The 14,429-nt window shown below is 27.1% G+C and overlaps 1 protein-coding gene across 3 annotated transcripts in view; it reads left to right on the plus strand.

Moving 5' to 3' along the window:
• The window catches only part of mgl (megalin), a 388,320-nt gene that overhangs the window by 325,710 nt on the left and 48,181 nt on the right, over positions 1–14,429 (plus strand). For all 3 annotated transcript variants that reach the window (XM_065510333.1, XM_065510332.1, XM_065510334.1), the window contains exons 3-4: positions 1,391–1,594; positions 1,690–1,821. In XM_065510333.1, coding sequence (XP_065366405.1) covers positions 1,391–1,594; positions 1,690–1,821 — 336 coding nt within the window. The remainder of the gene's footprint in view (positions 1–1,390; positions 1,595–1,689; positions 1,822–14,429) is intronic.

The raw sequence follows: 14,429 nt of genomic DNA on the forward strand, positions 1-14,429 counted from the left end.
TTCTTTATCTATCCATAATTGTTTTAAATTTTCAAATCGGTCTGAAAATGTGGGAGTTAGAGGCACTAAAGCACTACGACCTACCCAAAACAGTTTTTTAAAAATAACTCAAAATTTTGAGGGTGTTTCAAAATCTTTGAAATTGGTTTTAATATGTCCTCACCTAGGCGCTTTTCAAGTTCTGACAAAAAGTGTTATTTTGTAGCAAAATGAAATTAATATTTCTAAACAAAAATACCCTGCAGGAAATGCCAATAGTAAATTTGTAGTAAAGTTACAATCAACATGGTTATCGCAATCATATATATGATTGTAGTAAATTAATAAAATAGCATGACAATCATTTTCATGATTATGATAACCATAGGCCGAGAACAACATCATGTTGTAAATCCTTCATCATAAAAATAATTGTCACAAATATGTAGTATTTACTACAATCATATATATTATTACTACAACTTAAAAAACTTGTAAAAATGCTGAAATGGTTATAATTTCTCTGCGTGTATAACAAATTTTGATTTGCTTTTTAAAATTAAAGGTTTTTGAACGACATTTGTGAGTGATAATTACCAAATTTTCAGCAGAAAACTTTATTCTTCGAATTTTTCCAAATATTCGCTAAAAATTACACTAGTTTTATTTGTAAATAGCTCAAGCTTACCTAAAGCCTTTTGATAAAATGTTTCCTGATGATCCTCCAACAATAAAATTCAGTAAATTCAAAAGCATACTAAATACTAAATTTTGTTTCCCAAAATATTATTTTGCTTGAAGTTTGTTAAAAAATGTTTTTGCTCCAGATAAATGGGTCCTTCCTAATAAGCCTGAATTTATTTACAAACACATGCATAATACATGCATGTATTTAGTTGTTGTACATTTAACTGTGATTGTTTTTTTATATTTGTTTTTTGTTTGGTTTTGTTTTATTTGTTGTTTGCTGGTGGTATTATGATGTTTTTGTTTCGTTGTCAATGTTGTTGTAGGTATTGTCTGTTAAGAGGACTCCCCAATGATTTAACAGTGGTTGCAATCGTCAACAACAATAATAACATCAGGAGCAGTATGAGAGTATAAAAAAATGTTTGAATGTTGATTGTATTCATTCCACACTGTCTGCATTTGTAAAGCTTAATATGTGTACAGGCTGTATAAATTTGTTTTACTTAAGCAGTCATATACATTTGCTTTTTAATATATCAAAATATTTGAATACATTGGGGTCTGACTCACTACTGCTATTTTTTCTTTTTTTTTCAATTCAAACAATCATAAATAAAATATTTAAACAAAAACCAAATAAGTATAAGAATATTTATATTTAAATTTAATGAGAATTCTTTTGTTAATTGTTTTTTTTTCGTTTTTTTTTGTGCCATTGCAGGTGGTTTAACTGATGGTGGCCGTATTGGTTTTGGTGATAGTAGTGGTGTTGTACATGGCGGTATTATAAGTTCCATATCCACACCAAATGTGCCATGTTCTCCGGGACAATTTCGCTGCAATGATGGTAAATGCATCACCTCATTATGGGTGTGTAATTATCAAAAAGATTGCGAGGGCGGTGAAGATGAACAGCAATCATGCCGTAAGTATTCTTTTGTTTTTTGTAACTTCAATTGATTAATGTGGGTAATTTTTTTTTAAACATAAAAATTTGATTTGTTTTCTTGTTTTGAACAGCACCCCCTGAATGTGAGCCGGGTCAAATAAATTGCGGCCAATATGTATTTAATAAAACTTATTGTATACCACCGCATTTTCGTTGTGATATGACAGAAGATTGCGAAGACAAATCGGATGAGGCACAGTGCAGTAAGTGTAACTTTTTTATAAATGTTTTTTTATATTTTTTTAAAAAAATAGCTGTAAAAAGAATCTTGAACTATGGTAGTAAAACAGAAATATTTCAGATAAATTAATATGAATAATAAATTCCAAAAAAAGTTGAAATTACACAAAAGGAAATAAGAAATTATAAAACTATGCTCTGAGAAATAAAATAAAAACATATGGGGGATTCAAACGGTCTCCTATTAGGTCGTATTGTCATAATGTAATGAAATTTTTTTTTAGTTTAAATAAATTTTTGTTGGGTTTCAAACAAAAAAGTTATAAACTAATAAGACTTTTAGAACTATGTTTATTGGTTTGTCATAAAATAACACTTTTTTTTGTTTGCAGCACAACAAGAATATAGACCGTTTGAATCCCTCAATAGTTTATTATAAATTAACCTAGCAAAAACTTAATAATATCATCACAACCAGTGAAGAGAATTTATATTACAATATTCTGTAATAGTCTCCAAACTTCAGTTGATTAGATCGTAAACTATACTTTGTAAAAAATGTGAATTAATGTAAAAACAAATAAGAAAGTATAGTCGGTCAAGCCCGATCATATGATACCCTACACCAATCTAATTATGGACCAATCACCATAAAATTAAGTATATATGAAACCTATTTGTGTTGAATTTTCAAGAGATTTATGCTAGTTAAAGTGTTTTTCGGAAGTGATAGCTATGACTAATTGTGGACCGATCATCACAAAATTTGGTGAGGCGGGTTCGGCTTATATAAAACTTATTTTAGCCGAATTTGGTTTGGATATCTATATAACTACGATATTTATGAGAGCTAAACTATTTTCCGATAGGGCAATCGTATGGGGGCTAAGAGAAATAATGGACCGATTACAATCAAATTCAATAGACTTTGTCCTTGGGGCAATAGAAGAGCTTGTACCAAATTTTGTCTAATTATTTTTTATACCCTTAACCTTCGTGAGAAGGGTATATATAAGTTTGTCATTCCGTTTGTAATTTCTACATTTTTCATTTCCGACCCTATAAAGTATATATATTCTGGATCCTTATAGATAGCGGAGTCGATTAAGCCATGTCCGTCTGTCTGTCTGTTGAAATCAATTTTCTGAAGACCCCAGATATCTTCGGGATCTAAATCTTCAATAATTCTGTCAGGCATGCTTTCGAGAAGTTTGCTATTTAAAATAAGCAAAATCGGTCCATAAATAACGGAGATATGAGCAAAAGTCCATTGCAACGATGTAGATAAGGCTATAGTAAATTGGACCTTCAATGGGTCAAAATCGGTAAAAAAAAATTTTTTAACCCGAATTTTTTTTTCATCCAAATTTTTTTTTGTCATAAATTTTTAAAAAAAAAAAATAAAAACTAAAAAAAAAAATTTGGAAAAAATTTTTTTTTTTTAAAAAAATTAAAAAACAATTTGGAAAAAAAATTTGAAAAATAATTAAAAAAAATTAAATTTTGTTTACCTAAAAATATTTAAAAAAATTTATTTTAAAGTATAATTTGGTGAAGGGTATATAAGATTCGGCACAGCCGAATATAGATCTCTTACTTGTTTAAATTGCGACCTGTAGTTTGATTACAAGGTTTACATGGATGGACAGACGGACGGACGGACATCGCTTAATCAACACAGAAAGTGATCCTTTACCACTTTAAGGTGAATTTTGGGCCAATATTTTTGCACATTACAAACATCAGCACTAATCCAATATACCATCCCCACTATGGTGGTGTAGAGTATAACAAGTCTTGGTTTTATTTCGTTTGCGTGCAATTTTGACTCCTGTAACTCTGCAGCATTTTTAATAAATTAAATACAATTTTAACTTAATACTGTTTAAATACCCTAAAACTAATTTCAAACAAAATTTTATGCTTAATTTCAATTACTTTAAAAATACCTTTTCATTTAATATTCCTTTTATTTATTGTCTTCTTAGTGTTCTGTATGTGTAATACTAATAAAAAAGGGGTTCATTTCACTGAAATTTATTGTTGTTTTATAGCTGCAAAAATGTTTCCCTATTACGTGCTGCTTTCAACAAATTGCATCTATACAAAGAAAATTTTATGATGGTTTGGTTGCTACAAGCTTTCCTTCCTTTTTATACACTTACTGCTCTCTTTGTAGGTTGCGGGCTTTGATTTTTTAACTTATTAAGATTGCAGTGCTATTTTTAGTACCACTACACTACCAATCATGAAGCATGAAGGTATATAGATTTATTATGCCATGTCTAACACTGAAAAATATTCATCTAAAATCCCATTTTTTAATTTACATTATTGTTTGTCATTATTGTGAAATCGATTTTGATATATTCTTCTCTGTATTGTGTGTGTAAATCACTTTTCCGTCTAAACTACACAACTAAAATTAATGAAATACACCCAAAATCTTTATTATTGTCCTAAGCAGTTGGGTATTAAAAATCAACAAAATCGATTCCATAGAAACAAAGTTATGGGTAAAAATTAAAGGCAACCTAGGAAAAAAAATTATTAAAAAATGTTTAATGTAGCTTAGTGTTGTTATTGTTGCTGTTTATTTTAATAAAAATCAACAACAATTTCCGCCGAATGTAAGTATGTTTATGTCTGTAAATTGTTAATAATGTAAAGTGGAGCATGATTTCGCATAGGGTATTTAAGATTTGCCACAACCTGCTCATAGCATTTTAGCTTGTTTTTTATATTTCTGTTAAATCCTTATTTAATGTAGATTTCTTGGTAATGTTCAACCCTTTTTACCTTATTGTTGTGCAAAACAAATTTGTTGTTTTATTATTATTTTAAATTCTGGAACTCGTGTTTTATTTTAATTGTTTTTTAGTAACAGTCAACACGTAAATGTTTATTAGGGTGATGCTTTTTTTAAAAAAAATAGCAGAAATTTATAATCTTTTAAAGTGTAACCATCAATTACCAAGAGACAGTAAAATGTTATTTGAGCTGTTGAATTATGTAAAGATCAATAGAAAAAAAGAATACCTTTGTCCCAGAAACCATGGGCTAGAACATATATATTTAAAAATGCTATTATATTTCTGAACATTTAGTTTGCTTTTCTTATTTCCTTTACAGAAACGCAATCCTCCTAATAAATACACATAGCAATGTAAGCAAATAAGTAAATAAAGGTGTTACATTTAAATAACAACACGTAAAATAAATTACAACAATTGAAAAACCTGTAACCAAGAATTTTCCAAGAGATCTTCTTTCCACCTTAACACCTTTGTAGCTTTTCTTATTTTTTCATTATTTATTCTAAATGTAAATGCAGAATTTTAAATATTTGGGGCATAAGAAATCTTTGCTTTAGATCTAAATTGAATATGTGTTGTTTTCTTGTTGTTTCTTCTTTTTTTTTCTCAACAAAGAATTTAAAAGTGATTTATAACGTATAAAATTTAAATTTGTTTTTTATGTAACTGCGTGTTTTGCTTTAAGTTTAATTTAAAATACATTTTTTATAACTTTTGCAAATATCTTTTGTTTTGTTTTTTCTTATCAGTAAGAAATTAAAATGTTTTAGTTGAAAGGATTAAAAGTTTTCTTATCTAAATTTGAGAAAAAATTTAGTATGATTCCATCTAAATTTAAAGTTTATGTTTTTTCAAAAAGTCTTCAGTTTTTAGTTTATTTTTAATTTATTTTTTCCAAAATTAACAATACAAAATATCTCTAGGGGAAAGAATACAGATACCAAAAGATACATGACTACTTATTCTGGTTTAAATACCGCTTAGTTCTAACATTTGACACGAAAGGGACTTTGAAATGGCCTTGGAAGGATAAGTAGACTGGTTATGAAACTAAAACTAAACGAACTTGTACTGATCTCAAAATTGGATAATAATTAATAGATAAATAACACCATGTTAAAAACTTTATAAATACTAAAAGTTATAAAAACATTTTAAGGTAGGTTATGAGTTCTGCAAAAACTACTTCCGGTTAAGTTCATATACTAAAATACCAATCTGTGTTATTTTCTTGTTTACTTATATACCCATTACATTTGTCATTTCGTTTGTAATTTCTAAATTTTTCATTCACGACCCCACAAAGAATCGTTATAGATAGCGGAGTCGAGCCCTGTCCGTCTGTCCGTATGTATGTTGAAATCAACTTTCTGTATCCCCAAAATAACTTACATACATGATTCCCACTATAGAGACGGTTCGGTTGCTATTAAAAATCGTCCCACAAATGGCTGAGATATAAAAACCAGGACAACCTCGATTTTTGGCCTATTTTTTATCTATATCTGGATTACTAAGTCATTAATATAGACAATATGGATAGCCAATAATAGATATTTCAAAGTCCTTTGCAACGGCGTATCAGGACATAGTAAGTTAGACCTACAATGGGTCAAAATCGGAAAAAAATATTTTTTAACCCGAATTTTTTTTGGAAAAAATAATTTTTTTTCATAAAATTTTTTCACTAATAAATTTAAAAAAAAAATATATTTTTTTCAAAAAAATTTAAAAAACTATTTTGAAAAAAAAATAAATGTTTACCTAAAAATATTTAAAATTTTTATTTTAAAGTATAATTTGGTGAAGGGTATATAAGATTCGGCATAGTCCAATATAACGTCTTCATTCCATGCTATTTTTATAGCGACTCCTAAAAGTATGCTTTAAATTACAAAATAAAATATTTTAAAGTAAGCATATGAACATTTTTCGAAAAACTTTAACAATTTTTAAATTTTCCACCCGATTTTAATAAGAGATACCTCAGTTTATTCGAAATAGAATATTAATTAATAATATAAGAACAAATATTTTTGAATTGAAAGAAAAATATTAAAAAACGAACGTTAAATTAAGGAAAACAAGCACTAAATTTTAAATTATATTTACAATTGGTATATAAATTAAAATACTATGTTTTCTTCTTTAAAAACAATTTAAAATTGTTAAATTGTTAAACTGACTTTTTCAGAATACCTTGAAATTGTACACATTGTCCTCAGCAAAGCCTACAACACACATTATTTCGTTTTTCTAAACTATGAAAGAAATATAATTTTGTAACTTATATTTTTTTAAATTTCTTATATAAATTGTCTACACTTTGCCCCAATAAGACTAGTATAAAAACTACTTATGCTAAATTTTACCAGGGTTTATATTATGCCCTATAATCCAAGACAGTAGTTACAAATTAAATTTAATTTAAGCTTAAATTCTTCCCTACAATTTTTACTAAACCATCCAGTTTTTTTAGAAGTTACATATTTAACTTTTGACAACATTATTGTTTGTAATAACTTCAATTTACAAATGATTCTCCCTTAAAAGTGTTTATAATCTTTAAATCGTTTTACATATTTATTTAATTCATGTATAATGTTGCAAATTATTTAAACAAAATAAGATTATTGTTATTAAAGTAAATACTTATAAAAACATAAATTCTAAATTCTGGTTTTTTGTTCATGCAAATAGTATGTAGTTGCTTTGTTTATTTATTTACTGATTTAATTTAGTTGAACAAAAAACTTTATTATTTTTTTACAAATTGTTTTAGCAAATAAACAATTACAAAACATAGACATAAATTTATACAAATACAAGTTTCCTTATTTATTTTATATCCAAAAAAAAAGAAACAGAAAACAACATTTAACAAAACTTGGTTTATTTACTTGAAATACACACAGTTACAGAGGCAGCTCTTGTATTTACTTTAAATGTAAAGTAAACATTTACATGCAAGTATCGGAAAATATAAAAATCGTTTACTGTTTTTATTTTATGTCAAAATGTTATTACGAAGGAAGTATATTTTTTATAACTTCTTAAACAAAAGAAAACTCTTATAATTCTACGTTATTCAACCAGAATAAGAAGATGAGACAGCAATAACAACATCAACAACAATAATATTTCACATTAAATTGCAACAATATTGTGTGACTATTGTTGTCTTGTTGCTGTTGCTATAATTTTCATTGTTGACAATATATCTATGTATGTTTGTTTTTGTATATGAGTACAAACTGGCATAAAATGTTTAAGTCTGCAGCAAAGATAAACTTTCAAGGAATATTTTATAAAAGTAAACATGTATGTATATTAGAGTGACAATCAGTTGTATGGAAAAAATTTTTTGTTAAAATTTTGAAGAGTGCCGGGTGGAATATTGTGACACTATGCCTAAAAGTTAAGTGCTGAAAATTTGAGCCAAATCGGTCAACGATTTCTGGACGCGCATCGAGGTCAAAGTTCAGATATATGCAAAATTATACTATTTATATGGAATAAATAGGTGAAACTCGTTAAATTTCTGCATTGTTTTCTAGAAATGTATAGATTTATTTATATTAATGAATATTACATTAAAAAAAATTTTTTGGAAGTTAACCCTGCATCTCCTTTGGGTCAAAATGACCCAAAAACTGTATTATTGCCAAAATTGAGGAAAAATGCAAATTTTTCAGATATTTTAAAAATTTTGCTACTAAATAAATACTTTTGCAATTGAATGCAAAATAATCGAAATGTGTACGTAATTATCGTTGTAATGAGATATAAATGACAAAATTTGGTTAAAAAATGTTAAAGTTATTACAAATTCGCCAGACCATTAACGTGTTTCAGGCCACTTGAACAAAAAATTTAGGAAAAAAAATTAACATATTTCGAGAAAAATTAAAATAAAAGCTAATTTTTATTTAAAATATGTCCGTATTTACTTGTGTATGAGTTTTTGTCTTCGTAGGATACCGTTAACCTATTCGCAGGTATGGCCAAAAAAAATTATTTTTTTTAACGGCTGTTTCAAATCTCCATTTTCAAATTTTTAAAAATTTTGTTAAACAAATTTCAGAATTTTTTGATCATCACATTGGGATTTATTGAGATCAAAATAGGGAATAAAAATATGAAAAAATTATGTCAATACCTCTTCCAGTTTTTCCGTACCTGCGATTTAAATTTTGCGATTTTCAAGAAAAACTATTTTTTTGTCCATATTTAGGCGAATGAGCCCAATTTCCTTAATGTTATAAATTTTAATTAAAACCTATTCATAATATTATAGTCCCTGTAATTTTAAATATGGTCTGAAAGTTTTACTAAAATCGGAAAACGATAACCTTAAATCGTGAAGGTCAAAGGTCAAATTTTTCAATATTTTGAATTTCTAAAGAAAAGATGGCGAAATGTTATATATTTTTGGGCCGATTTTAATGAGACTTGAGGAAAGTATAACTTAAAGTCCAGAATTTAAAATAACGGCACAAAAATGGAATTTAACTCTTAGCAGCACTTGGGGTCCAAATTACCCTCAACATTTAAAATCACGAAAAACACAGCCATTTTGACCCCAAGTGCTCTTAAAGGACTAAATCCATTTTTGCACTGTTGTTGTAAATGTTAGACCCCAATGTATATTTTGCTCAAGTTTCATTAAAATCGGCCCAAAAATATATAACATTTCGCTATCTTTTCTTTAGAAATTCCAAATATTGAAAAATTTGACCTTTGACCTTCACGATTTAAGGTTATCGTTTTCCGATTTTAGTAAAACTTTCAGACCATATTTAAAATTACAAGGACTATAATATTATGAATAGGTTTTAGTTAAAGTTTATAACATTAAGGAAATTGGGCTCATTCGCCTAAATACGGACAAAAAATTTGTTTTTCTTGAAAATCGCAAAATTTAAATCGCAGGTACGGAAAAACTGTAAGAGGTATTGACATAATTTTTTCATATTTTTATTCCCTATTTTGATCTCAATAAATCCCAATGTGATGATCAAAAAATTCTGAAATTTCTTTAACAAAATTTTTAAAAATTTGAAAATGGAGATTCGAAACGGCCGTTAAAAAAAATATTTTTTTTTGGCCATACCAGCGAATAGGTTAACGATATCCTACGAAGACAAAAACTCGTACACAAGTAAATACGGATATATTTTAAATAAAAATTAGCCTTTATTTTAAATTTTCTCGAAATATGTTAATTTTTTTTCTAAATTTTATGTTCAAGTGGCCTGAAACACGTTAATGGTCTGGCGAATTTGTAATAACTTTAAAATTTTTTAACCAAATTTTGTCATTTATATCTCATTACAACTATAATTACGTACACATTTCGATTATTTTGCATTCAATTGCAAAAGTATTTATTTAGTAGCAAAATTTTTAAAATATCTGAAAAATTTGCATTTTTCCCGAATTTTGGCGATAATACAGTTTTTGGGTCATTTTGACCCAAAGGAGATGCAGGGTTAACTTCCAAAAATTTTTTTTTAATGTAATATTCATTAATATAAATAAATCTATACATTTCTAGAAAACAATGCAGAAATTTAACGAGTTTCACCTATTTATTCCATATAAATAGTATAATTTTGCATATATCTGAACTTTGACCTCGATGCGCGTCCAGAAATCGTTGCCCGATTTGGCTCAAATTTTCAGCACTTAACATTTAGGCCTAGTGTCACAATATTCCACCCGGCACTCTTTGAAATCTAAGAAAAAAAAATCGGCTGTCACTCTAATGTATATGTCTTTTATAAATGTATATGAGTTCTTGCAACAATATTAAAGTAGAAGATGAAGATGAAGATGAACATAAGACAAACAACAACAGAAAAAATATTGTATGCAATCAATCGTTTAAGATTGTAGATGGTTACTGCAGTGATATGTAGACTATAAACATATTCTACACTTTTATTTCACAATTTACGTTTGCAACAATATACAAATATATGTACATTCACTCTCATATCATTTTACATGCACATATTCTACAACACTGTTGTTTATGTGTAAATTACGTATAATGTTTCCTTGTAAACATTTGTTTCATTTATAGATGAGAAGCGTGTTTTGGTCCCATAAAATTCTACATAGAGAGTGATGTTGAAAGATTTAGAATGTCTAAATAATCAAATACCTAGTTTACGATAAAAATGCTGTAAATTATTTGCAAAGTAATGTAGTAATCTTAGTTTTCTTTTAAAGTAATTTAAATATGTCAATGATTTTAACAATAAGTATTTTTAGTAAAGCTTAACATATTATTTAGCTTATGTGTATTGTAGTAATTTACAAATGGCTTTAAGATATTTAATGAGTTTTTCATTTCCTTTTCCATAAAAATCCTTTGTGTAATTTTGTTATGCTTCAAATTCAATTTTAACAAAACCATCTGAATTCCCATAAATTAAGCTAGAGTTTTGATACAATATTCGAAATACATATATAAAATGTTGTAGGTCTTGCAGAAAAGATTTAATTCGAAATTACTAATAACTAGGGGGTGGATTTTTACGCATTTATTTTTGGAAAATATGCGCCTAAAATATGTTTCAAAAAAATCAAAATATGACCTAAAAATTTAAAAAATATCCACTTATATTTTTAAGCAGAAACATAAAATAATTAAAAAAATACACAACAGAGTTCCCAGCAGATAGGATTTTTAAATTAAATCAAGAATTAAATAGTTAAAGTTTTAAAATTATAATTTTTCTTCTGAGAAAACGATGGATATATTAATAATATCTTGGTATGAATACTTGTTTAAAGCCACAATCTTTAGAGCATCTACCTTACGAATTGCTTTTTAAAATTTTAATATTTTGATAGTGCTGTAAGGGGCATCCAACCATAATTTTCATCTCCAAATAATCCAGCAGTTAAGCAAGTAAGTAGTAAATGTATCTCTTATAGACAGTAAATGTCTATTATGTCTGATCACTTGGCTGACTCCATTTGACACATTTGCTATTTGTAATGCAAAAAGAAGGCAAGAGGTTACTTTATACATTGCATGTAATCTAACATAAAAACAATTGTCACTGAAGCGCATCTAAGTAATCACTACTGTAGTAACTTAAACATTAATTGTGTAGTGCATTTGTCTCTAAGTAATTCAAAATTCAAAAAATAACTACTCACGTAGCTTGTTATATAACTAGTTGTCACCCTAAATGGTAGGTAAAATCACTAGTTCAGGACAGTATCCTAGAACTGCTGGGAAATGAATGTCAGGAGTGGTAAATAAATCTGTATGTGAAGTTACAAAATCTTTCGATGACGAAATCTCTTATATATCGAAATTGAAATGAAATCAAATGAATGTTTTCGATACATTTAATGAATTTTTAATATATAAAAAAATTCTGAACTTTTTTGAAGCAAAATGTTTTGAATAGAGAAATGAAGATAACTTAATGTTAATTTTTTCGATGTCGAAAGTAATTTGTCGACAACATTTAATGCTTTTTCTGTAACAAATTCAACAAAAAAATATTTTGTCCAGGCAATATGTTTCTCATTGACGACAATAAATATTAAAAAGTTGAATAATAAGCATGTAAATAAACAGTTTGAAGTTAAATATAACAAAATATGCATTATCAATAAAATATGCAAAAATATACCCTAACAAATCGATGCCATTTTACAGCAAAATGTTCGATTTGTTATTTAGACGTTTGAGAAAAAACATGTATTTGCTTATTAATCCGCCCCCTACTTATAGATCTTACGATTGTACAACTTCCGTTGTGAATATTTTTATAGAATATAGTATTTTTAATAAAATAACATATATTTAATTAAAATCGCTTGGAAAATATAAAAGTTATAAACGTTTTAATAAGATTATCATACATACATTTTTCATATCCATTTTTGTTTTATTTCATAGTATAGTTTTAGGGGTCGATATGTTAAATCATTGTAAAATTCTACAATCTCAAGTTTTCTTAACGAATTCTCTTGCTGGCTCATATTTGTTTATAGAAATCTATAGCTGAATCAAGTTTTCTTTAAAAAATGTCTCACCGACTCAAGTTTTCTTATATAAATTTCTAGTTATCCCAAAATGTCAGTAATAAATTCCCCGCTAAATAATGATTTCTTTAAGTAATCTAACTAATTACACGACCCATGTTTTGTTCGGGAAGTCTATAGCGGATCATTTTACTGAAGGCCATGGTTTAAGTTTTCTTAACGAGAGATGTCTATAAAAATCTAAAACCATGGACATATTGGGTCAAGTTTTCTTTAAAAAACTATCATTCTCATAGTTATTTTTCAAAAATTATTTTGAAAAATCAACTTATCTAAAAATCTTGAAACTTTGTCTATATTCTGGACCGTTACAGATAGCGAAGTCGATATGTATGTTGAAATCAACTTTCCGTAGCCCCAAATAACTTATCTACATGATTCATACATCAATAAATACGCTATAGACCTGGTTCGGTTGCTATTTAAAATCGAGAAAATTGACCCATAAATGAGATATAAAGAAAATAACCAAGACAACCTCGATTTTTTATGTATATCTGGATTTCTAAATCATTAATATAGACAATACGTATATTTAATGATAGATATTTAAAGACCTTTGCTACAACAAATATAACGCCATAGTTAGTCGGAACTACAATGGGTAAAAATCGGGAAAAAAATTTAGCCGAATTTTTTTTAACAAAAAAATTTTGTATCATACAATTTTTTTCACTAATAAATAAAAAAATATTTTTTAAAAAAATTTTGAAAAAAATGTCCAATAAAATTAAAAAAAAAAATTTTTCTTAAATTTTTTTTACCTAAAAATATTTTAAAGTATAATTTGGCGAGGGTATATAATATTCGGAAAACTGGAATTTTGTTTTCTTTAAATGCGTTATAGAATTGGTCACCCATGTGCCAAAATTTATACATCGATCATTATAAAATGTTTTACTCAAAGCTGAGGTTACTTAGTCGCGTCCAGGATTTACTTAAATTCAAATACAACTAAAAATAAATGATGAATAGCTACGATTACTTTGATTCAGTCGGATTTATAGCGGCTTTCAGCTACTACTCGTGTTCGCATACGACTTCGGCTTAACAATTTTCAATATAATCACGTAACATCATTTATAGCCAAACTTATCTAGTTAAACTATTATGAAACGATTAAAAAGTATTTTTTTTTTCCTGAGAAATGAATTATGCATACTTATTTAATCACTTTGTACAAAAGGATGGCCCCAATAAAAAAGTTTCATTGTTTTCAACAAAACTTTAAGCTTATTATGTTTTAGGATAGAATATTGAAAGAAACGTTTAGATAAAGTACGATGTAAAAGCAAACTAAACCAGGGACGTAACAATTATAAGATAAACGACAAAAAAATCATTTTTAACCATTTATATTGATGAATTTATAAAATGGTTATAATTAACCATTTTTATAAGATATATTTTATTTTGGTTATCGTAACCAATTAAAGTAAGAAATATTTTTTTTTGGTTATAAGTAACCATTATATCAACCAAAAAGATTTTTTAGTTTCAAATAACCATTATAACAACCAAAAAGTTTTTTTGGTTAGAAATAACCATTACAACAAAATTTTTTTTTTTTTTGGTTATCAGGTATGAAATCTGTATATATAAAAATGTATGTTTGTATGTATGTACCGAATGAACTCAAAAACGGCTGGACAGATTTTGATGAAATTTTCAGTGAATCTTCAGAATAACCCAGCGAGTAACACTGTATAGTCAGTTTTTTGATATTCGGTCTGTGGACG

Source organism: Calliphora vicina, chromosome 4 (genome assembly GCF_958450345.1).
Source record: "Calliphora vicina chromosome 4, idCalVici1.1, whole genome shotgun sequence".
NCBI lineage: Eukaryota > Metazoa > Arthropoda > Insecta > Diptera > Calliphoridae > Calliphora > Calliphora vicina.